Source organism: Mobula hypostoma, chromosome 9 (genome assembly GCF_963921235.1).
Source record: "Mobula hypostoma chromosome 9, sMobHyp1.1, whole genome shotgun sequence".
Taxonomy (NCBI): Eukaryota; Metazoa; Chordata; class Chondrichthyes; order Myliobatiformes; family Myliobatidae; genus Mobula; species Mobula hypostoma.
In genome coordinates, this window is record NC_086105.1 from 139,723,324 (window position 1) to 139,746,216 (window position 22,893).

At 44.1% G+C, this 22,893-nt stretch overlaps 1 protein-coding gene across 2 annotated transcripts in view; it reads left to right on the forward strand.

The window, feature by feature from the left end:
- The window catches only part of cacna1ha (calcium channel, voltage-dependent, T type, alpha 1H subunit a), a 647,795-nt gene that overhangs the window by 614,629 nt on the left and 10,273 nt on the right, over nucleotides 1-22,893 (forward strand). For both annotated transcript variants that reach the window (XM_063059309.1, XM_063059307.1), the window contains 2 exons: nucleotides 6,416-6,745; nucleotides 22,447-22,633. In XM_063059309.1, coding sequence (XP_062915379.1) covers nucleotides 6,416-6,745; nucleotides 22,447-22,633 — 517 coding nt within the window. The remainder of the gene's footprint in view (nucleotides 1-6,415; nucleotides 6,746-22,446; nucleotides 22,634-22,893) is intronic.

Here is a 22,893-nt window from a genome sequence, read left to right on the forward strand (position 1 = left end):
AAAATATAAAAAAATAAATAAATAGGGCAAAAGGAGAGGAAAAAAGAATAGTGAGGTAGTTCATTATCCATTCAGAAATATGATGGGAGAGGGGAAGGAGCCACTCCTGAACTGTCGAGTGTGGGTCTTCAGGCTCCTCTACCTCCTCCTTGATGGTAGCAATGAGACGAGGGCACGTCCTGGGTGATGAGGGTCTTTAATGATGGATGCCGCCTTTTTGAGTCGTCGCCTTTAGGAGATGTCCTCATTGCTGGGGAGGCTGCTGCCATTGATGGAGCTGGCCCAGTTTACAACTTCCTGCAGCTTTAGCTGATCCTGTGCAGTGGCCCCTCCACACAAGAGTGTGTTGCACCCAGTTAAAATGCTCTCCATAGTACTTTTGTAGAAATTTGCCAGAGTCTTTGGTGGCATCCAAGACTCCTCAAACTCCTAATAGAATATAGCTGCTGTCATGCCTCCTTTGTAATTACATCAAAATGTTAAGCTCACATTAGATCTTCAGAGATGCTGACACCCAGAAACTTAAAGCTGCTCATCCTTTCCACTGCTGATCCCTCGATGAGGACTGGAGTGTGTGATCCCTAGACTTCCCCTTCCCGAAGTCCACAATCCATTCCTTGATCTTACTGACATTGAGTGCAAGGTTGTTGTTGTGACACCACTCAACCAGCTGATCTATCTTTCTCCTGTACAGCTCCTCATCACCATCTGAAATTCTGCCACCAATAGTTGTGTTGTCAGCAAATTTGGAGATGGCATTTGAGCTGTGCCTAGCCTCACAGTTGTGGTTATAGACAGAGTAGAGCAGTGGGCTAAGCACATATCACTGTGGTGTGCCAGTGGTGTTTGGAGAACGGGGAAGAAATGTGGTCGAAGTGATATTGATCATGGAATGATTGTTGGTGCCAGATGGGGTGGTTTGAGGATCTCAGAAACTGCTCATGTCCTGGGATTTTCACACACAACGGTCTCTAGAGTTTACAGAGAATGGTGCAAAAAACATCTAGCGAACGGCAGTTCTCTGGGCAAAAAAATGCTTTGTTAATGAGAGAGATCAGAGGAGAATAGGCAGAGTGTTTCAAGCTGACAGGAAGGCAACAGTAACTCAAGCAACCATGCATTACAACAATCATGTGCAGAAGAGCATCTCTGAATGTACAACACTTTGAACCTTGAAGTGGATGGGCTACAGCAGCAGAAGATCACGAACCAACACTCAATGGCCACTTTTTTTTTTAGGGTCAGCGGGTACCTAATAAAGTGGCCACTGGGTGTATATGTATATTATAGCTACTGTTTGTATTGCACTGTACTACTGCCACAAAACAACAAATTTCATGGCATACGTCAGCGATTATAAACCTGGTTCTAATTCTGAAATGGTATCAGAATCAGAATTAAAATCAATTTTATTATCAGTGACATAATATATGTTGTGAAATTTGTTGCTCAACTCCAATACATAAAAAGTTGCCATAAGTTGCAATAAGAAATATATAATAAACAAGTAGTGTGAAAAGAGAGCAAATGGTGCGGCAATGTTCAGGGGCTCTTGGGCTGCTCAGAAATCTAATATGCATAACTGATGGAGATTTGATGGCTGGCATTGATATGGTGGGCTGAAGGGCCTTTTTTTCTGTGCTGTATGACTCTATGAGAGCTCCATCCTGATGGGTGACTTCTTTTGGGCTGAGTAATTATTCAAGTCACACTCCAACATTTCTCCGGACCCCAATTGAATCTTCTTGTCACTGACAGAGCTCCCAATAACTGTATTTTTACAGCCTTCTTGCAAAATCTAACTACAGGCTGGTTGAATTGGTTAAGCCAGCACTTATGAGATTGACAGGGCTACAAGCCCAAAGTATGAATGACATATCACTGGGAACCTAACCGGAGTGGATAGGAATTCAGAGAAACTAATCACATTTTGTAGATGAGCTGTGACCTTTATGAGTGTTTAATCTACTGAGGAACTATATCTGTCACAGGGAGGAAGATACTGGTATTTTATCACCACAAGGCTGAAATAAAAATAAACCTTGCTGTTATATCCTTCACCTTTATATCATTCTGCTAAGGTTTATACAGTGGATTAAAATCAGAGTGTTTAATTATGCTTTTCTTGAAGCAGTTACATGCCTTATCAGGTTACACACCTGAGATGTGTTTAGAAAAGTAAGAGCTTAAAACTACAGTGGCTGCGCAGGTCGATAGGGTGGTTAAGAAGGCATGTGACATACTTGCCTTTATGAGTTGGGGCATTGAGTTCAAAAGTCAGGAAGTTAGGTTGTAGCTTCATAAATCTCTAGTTAGGCCGCACCTGGAGTATTGCATACAGTTCTGGTTACCCCTCTATAGGAAGGATGTCAGGGTTCTGGAGAAGGTGCAGAAGAGGTTTACCAGGATGCTGCCTGGATGAGAGGGCATGTACTGTCGCAAGAGATTGGACAAAGTTGGGTTGTTTTCTCTGGAACGGCAGGGACTAAGGGGAGATCAGATAGAGGATTATAAGATTATGAGAGGCATAGATGGAGTAGTTGAGTGGCGGGGTGGAGATATGTCTCTACCAAAGGAGGTGTAAGGTGCTGCTTCCCTCTGCCATCTTGCAGGTCACCCTTTGGTACCTGCTTAGCCCCCCAGTCAGGGTCGCATGAAGTCATGGGAGCAGGTGGTGGATGGTCCTATGAGCAGCTGGTGCATATCACAAGTCCTGGTTATGTGACCACTGACGCCAGGCAGGCAATCTCTGAAGAGTATTGATAATGGCTGGGATCACCTGTCTTCTAAAGATACTGCCCTGAAGAAGGCAATTGCAAACCTCTTCGGTAGAAAAAATTGCCAAGAACAATCATGGTCATGGAAAGACCATGATCACCCACATCATACGACATGGCACATAAGAAACGAATGAGATACATTAGACAGACAATATCTTTTTCCCAGGGTTGAAATGTCAAATAGCACAGAGCATGTGTTTAAGGTGAGAGGGGTAATTTTAAAGATGTGAGAGGCAAGTTTTTTTTACGTGGGGAGTGTTGAGTCCCTGGAATGTGCTGCCTGGTAGTGGTAGAAGCAGATACATTGTATCAGGGATTTTTGAGAGACGTTTAGATTGGCACGGTGGATGTGAGGGAAATGGAAGTATACGGGCATTGTGTAGGCAGTAGGGATGAGTTTAGTTGGGCCATTTGATGACTAATGTAATTGGGTCAGCACAACATTATGGGCCAAAGGGCCTGTCCCTGTGCTATACTGTTCCATGACCTAAAACTGAAATTTTACAGATTGTAGTTATTTGAATTAATAATCTCCTTTCAAAATGATGACATCAGCATTTCACCGAAAGTGAAAGAATCTTCTTTTGAGAACCATCTTAAAAATGTGAATGGTTTTGGGAAAAATTATTATAAATATGACTGAATCCGATGCAGCAGCTTCGCGAGTCCAATACAGGAGAGAGAATTGACCAAGGTCAACTCAAATTCTCTGAGGAGATAAAGTGAATAGTGGTCAGAAGCCACCTCATAGAAGGAAATACCCAGCAGTTTCTAAAAGAGAGACCCACTGCTTAACCATACTGACTAAATGTACTATTAGAGATGGTCAGGAATAGTTGTTGTACCGATTTTATCATTGTGACTTTAGGTTGGCTCACAAAGATGAGGTGTGATTGGTTTATCAGCGTCCCCTGAACCTTTGGGTTACTTGCAAACCCCTAAGTGCACATATTTCTTAAAGGAGCATCTCAATGAATATTAAGCTTTGTTAGACACAGTAAAATGATTACAGGTTCTGTTGAAGGAGTAAGTGCAAACAATGTGACCTCCTGCTTTATAAGCAAGTACAACATTATTTTCAAATTCTGATGTAAAAGATGTAAAGGAGTGGAGACCTTCACATCTACTGCACTTAATACTTCCAGCAGTTTCTTTCTCAACACACGTTCCTCATGTAACTTTATCATTCATACCTCATCAAGATCATTTGTAAATCCTCTCTTCCACTAGATTTTCAACAGTCTGGTGTACTCTTTCACTTTCACTCTCTATCTATCTATCTATCTCTCATTTGTTCCCTCTCTCTCTCATTCTCTGTCTCTCTCTCTCTCTCTTTCTATCTGTCTTGCTTTTCCTCTCTCTCTGTTTCTCTCTATCTCTCTAGTTCTCTTTCATTCTCTCTCTTTCTTCCCCACTCTGTCTTTCCTTCTTCCTCTTTCTCTCTCTTCACCAATCTATCTCACTCCCTCTCTCTCTCCCTCTCTCTAGATCTCTCTTCCCCTCTCCCTCTCTCTCCCCCTCTCCCTCTCTCTCCCCCTCTCCCTCTCTCTCCCCCTCTCCCTCTCTCCATCCCTCCCGCTTTCCCCGTCCCTCTCTCTTTCATTCCCTCTATCTCTCTCTCTCTCTATCTATCTCTCCCCCTCTCTCTAACTATCTCTCTCCCTCTCTCCCTCCCTCCTACTCTCCAGTTGTAGTTTCTGAAACTGTAAAGATTAGGAATATGAAGAGGATCCAACGAAATGCCTCCTTGAGACTGGTCTGTCATTCATTAAGATCATGGCTTGACCTGATTTTGACCTTTACACCACTTTCCTGCCTGATCCCCATAATCCTCTGCTTTCCAGAGTTCCAAAGGCAATCTCCCTCTGCCATTAGATATTCATTGATTCAGATCACATAACTCTTTGGAAGCGAGAATACAAAAGATTCGTGACACTGAGGAGAAGAAGTTCCTCCTCAGCATCTTAAAATAGAGACCTCATTTTTTTTTCCACCCTACAGTACTTTGGGAGCCAAAGCTATGAGCTGTCTTGGCCTCGACCTCTTATTAAAACTCTCACCATGATGCCTCTCTCATCAGAAGCCAAAGACCGCATATTTCACTGTGACTCTCCTTGCCTGAACATCTTCCATCCACATTCAGCATGTACATTGGCAAACCGGTTTTAGCTACACGTACCAAGGTTCAGTGACGAACTTTGTTTTGCATGTTATCAATACAGATCATGTCATTGCCAAAGGGCATTGAGAAACAATAACAGAATACGGAATAAAGTGTAACACTTACAGAGAAAATGCAGTGCAGGCAGACCATAAGGTGCAATAGCACAATGAGATTGATTTTTCTGTTCAATACTCCATTTTATTGTACTAAGGGACTTTTCAATAGTCTTGTAACAGTGGGGTAGAAGCTTCCCTTGAGCCTGGTGGTACATGCCTGCAGGATTTTGTATCTTTTGCCCAATGGGAAGGGGTAGAAGAAAGAATGTAATCGATGGGAGGGGTTTCTGATGATGCTGACTGTTTTACTGAGACAGCAAGAAGTGTAGACAGAGTCCATGGAGGGGAGGCTGGTGCCAGGACACGCTCAGCTGGGTCCACAGCTCTGCAGTTTCTTGTGGTCTTGTGCTGAGCAATTGCCGCACCAAGCCGTAATATCGGGATAGGATACTTCCTGTACAAAGTTCAAAGTAAATTTATTGTCGGAGTACCTACATGTCACCATATACTACCATGAGTTTCATTTTCCTGCGGGCATGCACAGCAAACTGAAGAAATACAATAGATTTATGAAAAGCCGTAAATAACAAAGACTGCCAAATCACACAAATAACAATTTAAAAAGAAAATAGATAGTACTGAGTATATGGTGCATCAATAAATGTGTCCAGGGCAGCACTGCAGTTAGCACGATGCTATTACACCTGGGGGCATTGGAGTTCTGAGTTCAGTCCCAGCGTCCTCTGTAATATGTCCTCCCTGTGGAACGTATGGGTTTTCTCCATATTCTCCGGTTTCCTCCCACAGTCCAATGACGTATTGGGTAGGTTGATCGGTCACTGTAAATTGTCCAGTGATTAGGTTAGGGTTAAGTCAAGGGTTGTCGGGGGTTGCTGGGCAGTACAGCTCAAAGGACTGGAAGGACCTATTCTGCCCGGTATCTCTAAATTGTCATCACTATGTGCCATGTTGTATGACGTGGGCGATATGATCTTTATGACCATGATTGATCTTACCAAATTCTTCTACAGAAGTGGTTTGCCATTGCCTCTGGGCAGTGCCTTTCCAAGACAGGCAACCCCAGCCATTATCAATACTCTTTAGAGATTGTCTGCCTGGCATCAGTGGTCACACAACCAGGACTCGTGACGTGCACCAGCTGCTCATATGACCGTCCACCAGCTACTCCTATGGTTTCATGTGACCCGACTGGGGGGCTACACCTTGCCAACGGTGACCTGCAGGCTAGTGGAGGGAAAGAGCGCCTTACACCTCCTTTGGTACAGACTTACCTTGAAATAAAAATAAATAAAATATTTGTATACCTTGAGCACTTGTTACCTCATTGAAAATGTGTATAAACATAAATCATTGTTGCTAATAACTGACTCATTACCCCTCGGTATTTTTTGCAGGATACGTTGCGAGAATGCGGAAGTGACGACAAGCATTGTCTCACCTACCTCCCCTTCTTCTCGCCCGTCTATTTTGTCACGTTTGTTCTGATCGCTCAGTTTGTGTTGGTCAACGTTGTGGTCGCCGTGCTAATGAAGCACTTGGAGGAGAGCAACAAGGAAGCGAAAGAAGATGCCGAGCTTGATGCCGAAATCGAGCTGGAGATGTTACGTGCGCAGGGAACTCCAACTAGCAACACTGGGCAGAACCCCAGCCCCGACAATAGAGGCATGGGATCTAGCCAGGATTCACCAAGACTTGAATCACCCGTACATGCAAAGCAATTAACAGTAAGTGAGATTTTATCTGAATATTTTATTCAGTGTGAAAGATCACCAGTTACCTTATGCTGGCATTGGAGAGGTTCCAGAGGAGGTTCATTAGAATCCTCCCAGGAATTAATAGCCTAATATACAGTATAAGGAGTGTTTGATCGCTCTGGGTCTGTACTCACTGGAGTTTAGGAGAATGAGGAGGAATCTCATTCAACCCTATCGAATATTGAAAAGTCTTGATAGAGTGGATATGGAGAGGGTGTTTCCTACAGTAGGAGAGTCCGGGACCAGGGGGCACAAGCTCAGAATGGAAGGACATCCCTTTAGAACAGAGATGTCGACTTTCTTCAGCCAGAGAGTGGTGAATCTGTGGAATTCATTGCCACTGACAGCTGTGGAGGCCGAGTCATTGAGTATATTTAAAGTAGAGATTAATAGATTCTTGATTGGCAGGAGCATCAAAGGTCACAGGGTGAAGGCAGGAAAATGAGGTTAAGAGCGAAAGTAAATCAGCCATGTTTTAATGGCAGAACAAACGATGGCTGAATGGCCTAATTCTGCTCCTGTGCCTTATGGTCTTCCAGATTTCCCATCAAGTCTTTGTGCTATAATTGGAAGTGTTTAGAATTACCTCTCTCAGAGATGTACTACCTTCACAGGAAACACAGGATCAAATAAGAAAAGTGGGCTTTTATTTATTTAAAATATAGTACATAGAAAAGTACGACAAAGGATAGGTCCTTTGGCCTACAATATTGCGCCAATTTTTTAATCTATTCCAAGATCGATCCAAAGCTTCCCTCCCATTAGACTCCATTTTTCTTTCATCCATGAGCTTATCTGTGAGTCCTTAGATGTCCCTAATGTGTTTGCCTCTATCACCATCCTTGGCAGTACATGCCACCCACACACCACTCTCTGTGTTAGAAACCTACTCTGACATCCACTCCCATACTTTCCTCCAATCACTTTAAAATTGTGTCCTCATGTATCAGTCATTTCTGCCCTGGGAGAAAGGCATTGGCTTTTATCTTATCATTTTATACACTTCTACCACCCATTCTCCTTTACTCCAAAGGGAAAAGTTCTAGCTCGCTCTGTATCCCCTGCTCGATGGTAGCTACAAGATTCAAAGTTCGAAGTAAGTTTACGATCAAAGTACAGATACAAAGCCTATAAAAGTATTCACCCACCCCCCGGAAGTTTTCAAGTTTTATTGTTTTACAACATTTAATCACAATGGATTAAATTTGGCTTTTTTGACACTGATCAACAAAAAAATACTCTTAGATTAGATTAGATTAGATTATGAGGACAGTCAGTCCTTGTTTATTGTCATTTAGCAATGCATGCATTAAAAAATGGTACAATGTTCCTCCAGAAAGATATCACAGAAACACAGGACAAACCAAGACTAAAACTGACAAAACCACATAATTATAACATATAGTTACAACAGTGCAAAGCAATACCGTAATTTGCTAAAGAGCAGACCATGGGCACGGTAAAAAAAGTCCCAGGTCCCGATAGCCCCATCATCTCATGCAGACGGAAGCGCCGCAAACTTGCCAATGCACTGGAAGCACCCGACCGCAGCCGACTCTGAGTCTGTACGAAAACTTCGAGCCTCCGACCAGCCCTCTGACACCAAGCACCAAGCATCATCTCTGCCGAGCGCTTTGACCCCGCCCCGGCTGCCGAGCAACAAGCAAAGCTGAGGACTCGGGGCCTTCCCCTCCGGAGATTCTGGATCGCGCAGTAGCAGCGGCAGCGAAGCGTGCATTTCAGAAGTTTCTCCAGATGTTCCTCCGTTCTCTCACATCTGTCTCCATCAAATCAGGATTGTGCACGGCACCCTACTTGACAGATAACAGATATCATTCACCGGAGTGGCCGCTGCGAGCTGCGTCGCGCCGCCATCTTCTCCTCCCTCGTGACAAAATGAAAACAGATCTCTACAAAGTGATCAAAATTAATTACAAATATAAAATACAAAATAATTGATTGCATAAGTATTCACCCCCTTCAAGTCAGCAATTACAGCTTTGAGTCGATGTGGATAGGTCTTTATCAGCTTTGCAATTTTTCCCCCATCCTTCTTTACAAAATGCTCAAGCCCTGTCAGATTGTATGGGGGTCGTGGGTGAACAGCACTTTTCAAGTCTAGCCACAAATTCTCAATTGGATTGAGGTCTAGACTCTAACTTAGTGACTCCAGGACATTAAATTTGTTGTTTTTAAGCCATTCCTGTGTAGCTTTGGCTTTATGCTTGGGGTCATTGTCGTGCTGAACAAGAAATCTTCTTCCAAGTCGCAGTTTTCTTGCAGACTGCATCAGGTTTTCCTCCAGGATTTCCCTGTATTTTGTTGCATTCATTTTACCTTCCATCTTCACAAGCCTTGCAGGGCCTGCTGTAGTGAAGCATCCCCACAGCATGATGCAGCCACCACCCCATGCTTCACAATGGGTGATGGTGTGTTTTTGATGATGTGCAGTGTTTGGCTTATGACCAAAAAACTCATTTTTATTTTTATCAGACAATAGAACCTTCTTCCAGCACATGCCTTCTGGCAAACTCTGGCCAAGATTTTATGTAGCTTTTTCCCAACAGTGGCTTTCTCTTTGCCACTCTCCCATAAAGCACCTGGGCAACAATTGTATGCACAGTCTCTCCCATCTCAGCCACTGAAACTTGTAACTCCTCCAGAGTTGTCATAGGTCTCTTGGTACCCTCCCTCACTAGTCCCCTGCAACATACACAAAATGCTGGAGGAATTCAGCAGGCTAGGTAGCATCTATGGAAAAGGATACAGTTGGTGTTTCGGGCTGAGGACCTTCGGCAGGGTCTGCTGAGTTCCTGCAGCATTGTGGGTGTGTTGCAGATATTCCCTTGTTTGTGATTGGCTCACTAGTCCCCTTCTTGTATGGTCACTCAGTTTTTGATGACCGCCTCCCAAACAATCTCCCAGATGTAATAGTGGCCAGAGGACCTAGGGTATCAGAGGACCTGAAGGAAATTCGCATCAGGCACAAAATGGTGTTGGGTAAACTGATGGGACTGAAGGTTGATAAATCCCTGGGGCCTGATGGTCTGCATCCCTGGGTACTTAAGGAGGTGGCTCTAGAAATCGTCGACGCATTGGTAATCATTTTCCAATATTCTATAGATTCAGGATCAGTTCCTGCGGATTGGAGGGTAGCTAATGTTATCCCACTTTTTAAGAAAGGAGGGAGAGAGAAAACAGGCAATTATAGATCAGTTAGTCTGACATCAGTTGTGGGGAAGATGCTGGAATCAATTATAAAAGATGTAATAGTGGCATATTTGGATAGCGGTGACAGGATCGGTCCGAGTCAGCATGGATTTACGAAGGGGAAATCGTGCTTGACTAATCTTCTGGAATTTTTTGAGAATGTAACTATGAAAATGGACATGGGAAAGCCAGTGGATGTAGTGTACCTGGACTTTCATAAAGTCTTTGATAAGGTCCCACATAGGAGGTTAGTGTGCAAAACTGGAGCACATGGTATTGGGAGTAGGGTACTGACATGGATAGAAAATTGGTTGGCAGACAGGAAACAAAGAGTAGGGATTAATGGGTCCTTTTCAGAATGGCAGGCGGTGACTAGTGGGGTACCGCAAGGCTCGGTGCTGGGACCGCTGCTATTTACAATATACATTAATGCTTTAGATGAAGGGATTAAAAGTAGCATTAGCAAATTTGCAGATGACACAAAGCTGGGTGGCAGTGTGAAATGTGAGGAAGATGTTATGAGAATGCAGGATGACTTGGACAGGCTGGGTGAGTGGGCAGATGCATGGCAGATGCAGTTTAATGTGGATAACTGTGAGGTTATCCACTTTGGTGGCAAGAACAGGAAGGGAGATTACTATCTGAATGGTGCCAAGTTAGGAAAAGGGGAAGTACAACGAGATATAGGTGTCCTTGTTCATCAGTCACTGAAAGTAAGCATGCAGGTACAGCAGGCAGTGAAGAAAGCTAATGGCATGTTGGCCTTCATAACAAGGGGAGTTGAGTATAGGAGCAAAGAGGTCCTTCTGCAATTGTACAGGGCCCTGGTGAGACTACACCTGGAATATTGTGTACAGTTTTGATCTCCAAATTAAGATTATTAAGGGATTGGACACTCTAGAGGCAGGAAACATGTTCCCGATGTTGGGGGAGTGCAGAACCAGAGGCCACAGTTTCAGAATAAGGGGTAGACAATTTAGAACGGAGTTGAGGAAAAACTTTTTCACACAGAGGGTTGTGGTTCTGTGGAATGCTCTGCCTCAGAAGGCAGTGGAGGCCAATTCTCTGGATTCTTTCAAAAAAGAGTTAGATAGAGCTCTTAAAGATAGCGGAATGAAGTGATATGGAGAGAAGGTAGGAAAAGGGTACTGACTATGGATGATCAGCCATGATCACAGTGAATGGTGGTGCTAGCTCGAAGGGCTGAATGGCTGACTCCTGCACCTATTGTCTATTGTCTGTTGTCTGCTCTAAGTAGCTTTACAGCTGTGCCATATGCTTGATGATTGACTTCACTGTACTCCAAGGGATATTCAGTGACTTGGTAATTTTCCTGTGTCCGTCTCCTGACTTGTGCTTTTCAATAACCTTTTCACAGAGTTGCTTGGAGTGTTCTTTTGTCTTAATGGCGTAGTTATTGCCAGGATGCTGATTCACCAGCAGTTAGACTCTCCAGATACAGATATATTTTTACTATAATCAATTGAAAGACCTTGACTACACATGGTGTTCTCCATTTAATTAATTAGGTGACTTCTGAAACCAGTTGGTTGCACTAGTGATGATTTGGTGTGTCATATTAAAGGGTGTCAATACTTATATTTGTAATTAATTTGGCTCACTTTGTAGAGATCTATTTTCACTTTGACATTCAAGTCTTTTTCTATTGATCAGTGTCAAAAATGCCAAATTAAATGCACTGTGATTTAATATTGTAAAACAATAAAACGTGAAAACTTCCCGGGAGGTGCGAATACTTTTTGTAGGCACTGCACATTGCCATATACTACTTTGAAATTCATTTTCTTGCAGAAATTTATGGGGAAAAAAAGAAATACAAAAGATTTTATGAAAAACTATACATAAACTGACAAACAATTAAGAAAACAGAGCAAATAAGAATAATACTGAGCACATGCATTGCAAAGTCTTTGAAAGTGAGTCTGTAGGTTGTGGAATCAGTTCAGAGCAGTGGTGATTGGAGTTATCCATGCCAGCTCAGGAGCCTAATGGCTGTTCAGGATTTAGTGTTGTGTTACCTAAGACTTCTGTACCTGCTGCCTGGTGGTGGTGGCAGCGAGAAGAAGGCATGGCATGGATGGTGAGTGTCTTTAGTGATGGAGACTGCTTTCTTGTGCCAGTGCTCCATGTAAATGTACTCAATGGTGAAGATTTGTGAGACGTGGAGGTGAGAGTGTTGCTAGCGACTCGTTTGCAATGTATAAAATATTGTGTTGAAATAATCCATCTTCTTCTTTAAAAAGCGTAAGCCTTTCTCAAATATGCTTTGTCATCAGAATGTTTACAAAACTCAAATGATAATGACTTATAATGCAAATCAGTTGGCTCAAGTGATGGACCTGCTGTGTCTATTAATAAGTGCCTCATGGAAACTAAACTCCCAATGACAAGGACAAGCAATTATCCCAGATGGCAATGATGGTTTGCATGTCTCTGACACTCATGCTCTGGGTTTCCCTACCTCTTTTACGCCATGGACCATTACCATTAACCAACGGATCCATGAACCCCAGGTTGGGAACCCCTGCGTACTAATTTCTCTTTTTCTCTTGTTGTTTGACACGGGGAGAGGCCGTTCGACCTATGAGGTCTGTGCCAGCTCCCAGAGTAATCACAGCCTTTCTCACAAGCGCATCAATCCTGGCCTGACTCTCCCACCCACGCAACGGGCAGTTCACAGCGGCCAATCGGCATACCAGCTAGCAATCCTTCGCGATGTGGGAAGAAGCCGGAACCTGAGGTTGAACCCATACATCAAAAGGCGAAGAAGGTACAAATTCCTTACGGAGAGAGCTGGAAGTCAGGATTGGATCTTCTGACTCACTTCTCTGAGGATCATCAACTTGTGGTGGAATGTCTTGGCAGAATCAGAATCAGGTTTAATATCCTCGGCACATGTTGTGGAATTTGTTAACTTAGCAGCAGTAGTACAATGCAATACATGATAATAGAGAAAAATAAATAAGTAAATCAATTGCAGTAAATGAATATGTATTTTAAATAGTTAAATTAAAATAGTGCAAAAACAGAAATAATTTTTCAAAAAGTGAGGTAGTGTTCATGGGTTCAATGTCCATTTAGGAATCAGATGGCAGAGGGGAAAAAGCTATTCCTGAATCATTCAGTGTGTGCCTTCAGGCTCCTGTACCTCGTTCCTGATGGTAACTATGAGAAGAGGTCGTATCCTGGCTGATGGGGGTCTCTAATAAAGGACGCGCCTTTCTGGGGCTCTACTCCTTGAAGATATCTTTGATACTTGTGAGTTCTGGAGATCGTGAAACCGATGCCGTCCGGAGTTTAGCTCCTGGTAGGGTCACTCATGAGAGTAACGTCAAGGGGAAGGTTCCATACGAAGGGAAATTCAACCAAGACCTCAGCAGTGGAGCTGGCTGAAGATGATGGCACGTCACAACGGCACTGAAGACGGAAGAAGGCTGGATCAGTGAAGTGTCCCCTGTCATCTTGCACTCCATGTCACTGGACCCTGTCCCTGAGCTGTCAAGGACCGTGTGGTGGCTTCCCTTGCATCAGCCACTCCATGTTAAACAATGTCATGCACAGGTGTTCTCCATTTAAGCAATAACGCCTTAGGAGAACATCATACCTGACCCGAGTGATCGCACTACTAGAGTTATGAGGTGGCAGTTCTCCTGGATATGAAGAAGATGTTTCCTTTGGTGGGGAAGTCTAGGACCAGGGTGCAGGGCCTCAAAATAGAAGGGTGTCCAACTAGAACAGAGATGAGGAGCAGTTTTTTGAGTCTGTGGAATTCATTGCCACAGGCAGCAGTGGAGGCCAGGTCACTCTGCGTTTAAGGCGGAGATTGATACGTTCATGATCAGTCAGGCTGCGAAAGGCTATAGGGAGAAAGCAGAAGAATAGGGTTGAGAGGGAAGAGGATCAGGCATGATAAAATGGTGGAGCAGACTCGATGGGGCGTATGATCTAATCTTACTCACTGCACCACCTTGCTACTCCGTGCGCAGAGCTCAGAAACAAAAATAGAAAATGCTTGAGAGGTCAGGCAGCATCTGTGGAGAGAGAAACAGAGTGACATTTATGACCTTTCAACACAACCCATGATAAATGCTTTCCGGTTGACACAAACTTCCTCACCCTGTCAAGAAATTTCACCAGCAATGATTTTTGTTCTTGTATATTTATTGCAGAATCCACTTTGTATTTTAAGTGGGATAGATTCAGCATTAGAAAGACCCAGCTTAATTTTGTTTTATATTCATATATAGGATCTGTGCTTCAGTGGTAAGGCCAGTATTTAGTTGCCATCCCTAATTACTAGAGTGGCTCCTGTTTTCTGAATGGAACTTAAAACAATAACATGCATTAACTGTGGTATTTGAAACAATGGTGTATATTTCTCAGGTTGCAGAGAACATTTACAAGAATTCATGTAGTGTTTTTGAATATTCCACATATGTTAAAATCTGTAAAATCTACAGGTGCATTGTCCTCACTACCACAGATCAAGAAGGTCTCAGGTGTGCTAAGGCATTTAAGGACAGACATAATGAAGTCAGGTGAAGCAGCAAATAATCTCCCAGCACACACAAAGGGCTGGAGGAACTCAGCAGGTCAGGCAACGTTTATGGAGAGGAACAAACAGTTAATGTTTCGGGCCAAGAACCCAAGACCCCTTCATCAGGTCTGGAAAGGAAGGGAGAAGAGGCCAGAATCTGAGAGTGCGGGGCAGAGGGTGGAGGGGAAAGAGTACAAGCTGGCAGGTGGTAGGTGACGCTGGATGACGGGGAAGGTGGGAGGATCGGGGAGGGATGATGAAGTAAAAAGCTGGGAGGTGACAAGTGGAAGAGGTAAAGGGCTGAAGAAGAAGGAATCTGTTGGAGAGGAGTTTGGACCATGGAAGAAACGGAAGGTGGAGTGGACCAGCAGAGGTGTGGAGAAGAGAATGGGTAAGAGTGGAACCAAATTGAAGAATGGGAAAAGCGAGAAAAGGGATAAATTACTGAATGTTAGAGAAATCAATGGTCCACTGTCCCCTCCTATCACATTCCTTGTTCTTCAGCCCTTTACCTCTTCCACCTATCACTTTTCAGTTTTTTACTTCATCCCTCCTCCCCCATCCATTCACCTCCTCCCTCACCCGGTCTCCCCAGTCACCTGCCAGCTTGTACTACTCCCCCTCTCCCACCTTATTCTGGCTTCTTCCACCTTCCTTTCCAGTCCCGATGAAGTGTCTCAGCCCAAAATATCGACTGTTTATTCTTCTCCAGAGATGCTGCCTGAACTGCCAAGTTACTCCGCCACTTTGTGTGTGTTGCTGAAGAGTTCCAGCACCTGCAGCATCTAAACACAAAAGATTCTGCAGATGCTGGAAATCCAGAGCAACGCGCACAAAAGACTGGAAGAGAGACCTTTTGAATCTCTTGTGTTTATGATAATCTCCAAAATTATTCTTACTCCAGGAAAAGAAATAGTTCGTCAGCAGTTCCACTTTAAATCTCACATTTCTATGAGGTTTAGCAAAGCCTTGTCCAACTGAAATTAACGCGAAAGGAGCAAAAGGATGTTCGGGAAAATTAAGTCGAGAAGTTAATGGAGTATCTTATATCAGACTAAATCAATTGGCATTATAAGCGAGGTGGATATTCATTTTCTGCAGTCTACTACCCTGTGGGATGCTTGGTTGGAGGTATGTCTCTACCAAAGGAGGTGTAAGGTGCTCCTTCCCTCCGTTAGCCTGCAAGTCACCCTTGGGCAATGTGTAGCATCTGCTTAGCCCCCCGATCAGGGTCACGTGAAGCCAAGGGAGCAGATGGTGGATGGTCATGTGAGTAGTTGGTGCATATCACAAGTCCTGGTTATGCAACTACCAGGCAGACAGTATCTGAAGGGTATTGATAATGGCTGGGGTCACCATCTTCGAAAGACACTGCCCAGAAGGTGACAATGGCAAACCACTTCAAAAGAAAAATTTGCCAAGAACAATCTTGGTCATGAGACCATGATCATCCACGTCATATGACACAGCACATAATGATGATGGTGATGGTGATCATTTTGTGTTTTGCTGCATCTGTTCTCTTACCAAAACCCAGGAGATCTGCCATTTCTGAGATACCCAAAGTTCGAAGTTCAAGGAAAATGTATTATCCAAGTTACAGATATGTCACATATACAACCCTGAGATTTATTTTCCTGTGGGCATACTCAATAAATCCATAATAGAATAATAACCATAATAGAATCAATGAAAGAACGCACCAATTTCGTGTTCAACAAATGTGCAAAAAACAACAAACTGTGCAAAAACAAAAAGAAGGGAAAATAATAAATAAATAAATAATAAATGTTGAGAATGTGAGAGGCCCTGAAAGTGGGTCCATAGGTTGTAGGAACATTTCAAAGACGGGACAGGCGCAGTTGAGTGAAGTTATCCCCTTTTGTTCAAGAGCCTGATGGTTGAGGGATAATGACTGTTTCTGAACCTGGTGGTGGGAGTCCTGAGGGTCTTATACGTTCTCCCTGATGGCAGCAGTGAGAAGAGAGTATATCCTGGGTGTTAAGGTCCCCTGATAATGGATGCTGCTTTCCTGCGACAACATTTCGTGTAGATGTGCTAAATACTTTATACTTTAATGTCGCCAAACAATAGAACGTACAATCATCACAGCGATGTTTGATTCTGCGCTTCCCACTCCCTGGATTACAAATACTAAATATTTAAAATATTAAAAATAGTAAAAATTAGTAAATATTAAAAATTTACATTGTAAATCATAAATAGAAAATAGAAAAATGGAAAGTAAAGTAGTGCAAAAAAACCAAGAGGCAGGTCCGGATATTTGGAGGGTGCGGCCCAGATCTGGGTCAGGATCCGTTCAGCAGTCTTATCACAGTTGGAAAGAAGCTGTTCCCAAATCTGGCCATATGAGTCTTCAAGCTTCTGAGCCTTCTCCCGGAGGGAAGAGGGATGAAAAGTGTGTTGGCTGGGTGGGTCATGTCCTTGACTATCCTGGCAGCACTGCTCCCACAGCGTGCGGTGTAAAGTGAGTCCAAAGACGGAAGATTGGTTTGTGTGATGTGCTGGGGTGTGTTCACGATCTTCTGCAGCTTCTTCCGGTCTTGGACAGGACAACTTCCATACCAGGATGTGATGCACCCTAGAAGAATGCTTTCTATGGTGGGGAGGGCTTTACCCATTATGTACTGGGGCGTATCCACTATTTTTTTGTAGGATTTTCCAATCAAGGGCATTGATGTTTCCATACCAGGCTGTGATATAGCCTGTCAATATACTCTCCACTACACATCTATAGAAGTTTGACAAAATTTTAGTTGAATCTCCGCAAACTATCCACCCTATTGTGACTAATGAATGTATTGTTTGGAAGGTACCTTCTGACTGTTGATGAAAGTATTTTAAATAACAATAATATTTCAGTATTTATGACTGGCACTGTGAAGTGTGTTTGCACTATTAAAGATGCAGTTAATTCAACACTTAAATCTGGTAAGAGGATACAGTTTTATAAGAAGCTCAGCTGGGTTTATCTTTAATAACAGCTTGTTGTAGTATTGTTGAAATGCAATAAACTGACTAAAACCTAACTGTGTTAGTGCCATTTGCAAGAATGTGGAAATTATGTTTGCAATCCCAGATGCACATTGCATTGTTTGGATGTGGGCAGCCTTTAGCACAGAAGGAGGGATGCAGCATGAATCAGGTCAAAAATTTGATATCAGCTCACACATAAAATGGTGGAGAAAATCAGCTGGTCAGGCAGCACCAATGGAGGGGAATAAAGAGTCAAGGTTTTGGACCAAGATCTTTTATCAGGACTGCAAAGGAAGGGGGTTTAAGCAGGAATAAGAAGATGGGGGAGAGGAAGGAGCGAGAGCTGGCAGGTGTCAAGTAAGATAAGATGAGGAGGAAGGTGGGTGTGTGGGGGAAAGGGGAGTGAAGTTAGAAGCTGGGAGCTGATAGGTGGATGAGGTAAGGGGCTGAAGAAGGAGATATCTGATAGGAGAATACAGTAGACCATGGAAGAAAGGGAAAAGGAGCGGGAACCAAAGGGAGGTGATAGGCAGGTAAGTAGAAATGAAGGGGTGAGAGGGTGTCCACAATGAGGAATGGAAAAGGGGGAGAGAAGGGGGAAGTGGGAGTAAATCTTGAAAGATGGAGAAATAAATGTTCATGTCATTAGGCTGGAATGTGAAGTACTGCCCCTTCTTCGGGTTCCCCAGCTGCTTCCCTTTCTTCCATAGTCCAGCGAGAAGAGATTATGGAACCCAGTATAATTGTTCTCCAGACAGAGGGTGCTGCATTTAGTCATAGTCATAGTCATAGTCATACTTTATTGATCCCGGGGGAAATTGGTTTTCGTTACAGTTGCACCATAAATAATAAATAGTAATAGAACCATAATAGTTAAATAGTAATATGTAAATTATGCCAGTAAATAATGAAAAAAGTCCAGGACCAGCCTATTGGCTCAGGGTGTCTGACCCTCCAAGGGAGGAGTTGTAAAGTTTGATGGCCACAGGCAGGAATGACTTCCTATGATGCTCTGTGCTGCATCTTGGAGGAATGAGTCTCTGGCTGAATGTACTCCTGTGCCCACCCAGTACGTTATGTAGTGGATGGGAGACATTGACCAAGATGGCATGCAACTTAGACAGCATCCTCTTTTCAGACACCACCGTGAGAGAGTCCAGTTCCATCCCCACAACATCACTGGCCTTACGAATGAGTTTGTTGTGTTACGTACCCCGTAACTGGGTTGCCAAACCAGCAGAAATGGATCACTCAGTTGGAGTCTGGAGTACTAGAACTAAGAAAGTTTTATTAAAGAAACAAGCAACACAGTAATCGAAAGGATAATAAATGCAACAATTCAACAATGATAACCACACATGTGCACAGAATTAAGATAACAGCATCAATCAAGCTCTATCGTTGTCTAGGGGTAAATGACCAATTTCAAAATGACTCAAAGTTCAGTCCAGTTAGTAGTTCAGTTCGCAGTAATCGTTGCCATGGCGATGGACAAGGTGGGGGAAGAGAGACAGAGAGAACAGGAACAACTGATCATTCAGAACGGCTTCACTCACAGACCAGCGAGATTGCTCACAAGCAACTTTTGGGCGGGTCCTTGGTGATGTCACCGACTGTGACCCCTCCTCCAGATGCGGTCGATCCTCTGCAGTGAACCCGGCACCCAGGCAAGGGCGGACACACACCGGGTTCCCGCTGATCGTACCTTTCCACCCTTGTCGTTATCTGGTACTTCTCACCCACTCGTGAGAGGCGCACCGCTTCCAGGGTCTCGTTACCTCGGGTGGCGTGTGTGTCCCTGCCTTAGCGAACCGGTCCCTTTTTATCCCCCTGCTGGGGTATCGCCTGTCCATCACTTCAAACAGTTCAGGGTTCAAAGGGGGGAGCCGCTCCAGACAGCTCTCTCTCCCACATCCCTTCATTACACATCTCCAGACGCTGCTCCATTGTTCCTTATCTCTCCTTCCCCTGAGGGCAGGTGGCAGACCAACTGCTGATGCCACTGATGCTAGCCCAGGCCAGCAAACATCTTAATTTTATGTGTATTCTCGTAACTGTTGGTGTCTGCTACCCTCAGCCTGCTGCCCCAGCACACAACAGCAAACATGATAGCACTGGCCACCACAGACTCGTAGAATATCCTCAGCATCGTCCAGCAGATGTTAAAGGACCTCAGTCTCCTCAGGAAATAGAGACGGCTCTGACCCTTCTTGTAGACAGCCGCAGTGTTCTTTGACCAGTCCAGTTTATTGTCAACTCGTATCCCCAGGTATTTGTAATCCTCCACCATGTCCACACTGACCCCCTAGATGGAAACAGGGGTCACCGGTCCCTTAGCTCTCCTCAAGTCTACCACCAGCTCCTTAGTCTTTTTCACATTAAGCTGCAGATAATTCTGCTCACACCATGTGACAAAGTTTCCTACCGTAATCCTACAGTATTTGTGGAATTTCCTGCTGCTGAGGGCTATGGAGGCCAAGTGATTGGCACCATGATCTGCATGGATGAAACAGGCCGAAAGGCCTGTTTCCATGTTACATGGCTATGCCGATGATGGCTCTGCTGATGACACCTTGGCTATGCTGATGATACCTTGGCTACGCTGATGATACCTTGGCTACGCTGACGATACCTTGGCTACGCTGACGATACCTTGGCTATGCTGACGACACCTTGACTATGCTTACAATACCTTGACTATGCTGACGATACCTTGGCTACGCTGACGATGGCTATGCTGATGACATCTTGCTTGGATTTCAATTACAAATAATGATGACACAGTGGTACAGCCTAGAACAGCCACGATCTTCCAGCTCCGGAGTGGTAGGTCTCGTCAGTGTGAAATTTTCACGTTCTCCCTGTGACCACATGGGTTTCTCTCGGGTACTCTGGTGTACTCACATCTCAAAAATGTTCATACTAGTACCTGACTTATTTATTTTATTATTTAGTGAGTAGGCCCTTCTGGCCCTTCAAGCCACTCTGCTTCAGCAACCCCTGACAAACCTGATTAACCCTAACCTAATCACAGGACAATTTACAATCGCCATTTAACCTACCTGGTACATCTTTGGACTGTGGGAGGAAACCGGAGCACTCGGGAGAAACCCTTGCATTCCATGAGGAGAACGTACAAACTCCTTACAGAACGACACTGGAACTGAAGCTCGAACTCTGGAACGGCCCGCACTGTAATAACATCTGTGACAAAAGACCAAGTTATCAGAAGATTGATGCCGATAAGAGAGACAATGTGGAAACATTCAAAATGCTAATAAACATTCAAAATGCTAATATGAGAGACGAGAGAGATTAACGAAAAGAGACACAGTTCTGAGTATTGTCAGACCAGTTGCTTTGAACCTGAACTGTTTGAAGTTTGATGGACAGACGATACCCCAGCAGGGGGATAAAAGGAACAGGTTCGCTAAGGCAAGGGACACCACGACACCACGAGATAACAAGACCCTGGAAGTGCGGTGCCCCCCCCCCCACAAGTTGGTGGGAGTTTTGGAGGTCTGGTCACAGGACTGACCATAGACGCACAGGGTGAAAAGGTACGATCGACGGGAACCTGGTGTGTGTGTCCGCCCTTGCCTGGGTGCCGGGTCCACCGCAGAAGAACGATCGTATCCGGAATGGAGGGGTCACAGTCGGTGACCTCCGAAGACATTGCAAAGGGCTCGCCCGAAAGCTAACTGCGAGGAATATCAAAGGTCTGTTTGAATCCGATTTGAATATCATCATTCGCTCTCTCTCTCTCTCTCCCCAATGGCACAGCAGCAATTACTGCGAACTGAACTAAACTGAACTGAACTCTGTGTCACTTGAGACTGATTATTTTACCCCTAGACTGCGGTAGAGCTTGATTGATCCTATTATCCTAGTTCTATGTACATGTGTGTTTTATCATTGCTAACCTGTTGCATTTATATCCTTATGATTAGAGTACTGTGTTACTTATTTCTTTAATAAAACTTTCTTAGTTCCAGTAATCCAGACTCCAACTAAGTGGTCCATTTCTGCTGGTTTGGCAACCCAGTTACGGGGTACGTAATACATCGTACTAACTGCTACACTACTGTGGCACCCCGGTTAGTTGGCCCAGTGTATAGGTGAGTGATAGACGGCAGTGTGCAGTCTAACAGCAAGTGATCGCCTCAGTCGCTTTTCTTGTGATCGCAAGACCCTGTTGGACATTGGTAATGTGGGATACTGCAAGTCCGACTCAATGACTTATTGGCTAATGGTAGGGTGTCTGCATGGTCTTGGTCATAGTAAGGACTAGGCCTCAAGCTGCTCTTCACAGTCACCGAGGAGAGAGGCACCAGAGTCGGTGTGCTCCACTGGTGGTGGTGTAGTGTGGTGTCCAAGCTGGAGTCAGTGCTGCCCCCCAGTGTTCGCTTGGCAGATGACAAAGTGTATTGTGTTCAACTGCAGACTGCTACAGCTTTCATGGGCTCAGGGACTTGGTCTATATATTTTTTTGTGTGGCTGTATTTTACTGATATCTTATACATGCCAGATGTGCCTTGTGCTGTGTATGACTGTTGGTACTGTGTTTTGCTCCTTGGTCCCAGAATTGAATCCCGTTCTCTGATTCACAGGTACTGTAAAACGTTGTGCCAATGCTACAGCCATCCTATATCATTCTAATCTTAGCAATGCTCTTTAGTTTCGGGAAAATAGGGATGGAGAATAAGTATCAGCAACATCCTCATCCTGTGAATGAATAAATAAAAATATTCTTTTTGGATTTTATGGGCTGTCATTTCCAAATGTATTGAGGGGTATGCTTCTCTATGAGATCAGGCCCAGTGTGAATATGACTGTAGTAATGCTGGTAAACTTGTATAACGTTACATGACACAACTTACAGTCCTGTATTGTGACCTTTGAACAGGAGGATCCTCAAAATAGCAATTCCGGAGAAGAGAAGCAAATGGAAAACATGCTAACTGTTCGGAAGGCCTCCGTGTCTCGAATGCATTCTCTGCCAAACGACAGCTACATGTTTCGGCCTGTTAGATCAGTGCAAGCTCGATTTCCGCTGCCTGAAGTCGATCCCTATCAACTTACATCACTCACAGGTAGTTACTTAAAATCTTGTAGAATTGTGTTTTTCTTTATTGAGAAGCTCAGTTGCTTGAGTCAAACAGTGGAGACGTCCCAAAATATCTGTGAGCATCTAGCTATCCTTCTCCTCTCCCCACCTTCTTGTTCTACATCTTCCCCCTTCCTTTCCAGTCCTGATGAAGGGCCTCAGCCTGAAACATTTCCATAGATGCTGCCTGTCCTGCTGGATTCCTCCAGCATTTTGTGTGTGTTGCTTTGGATTTCCAGCACCTGC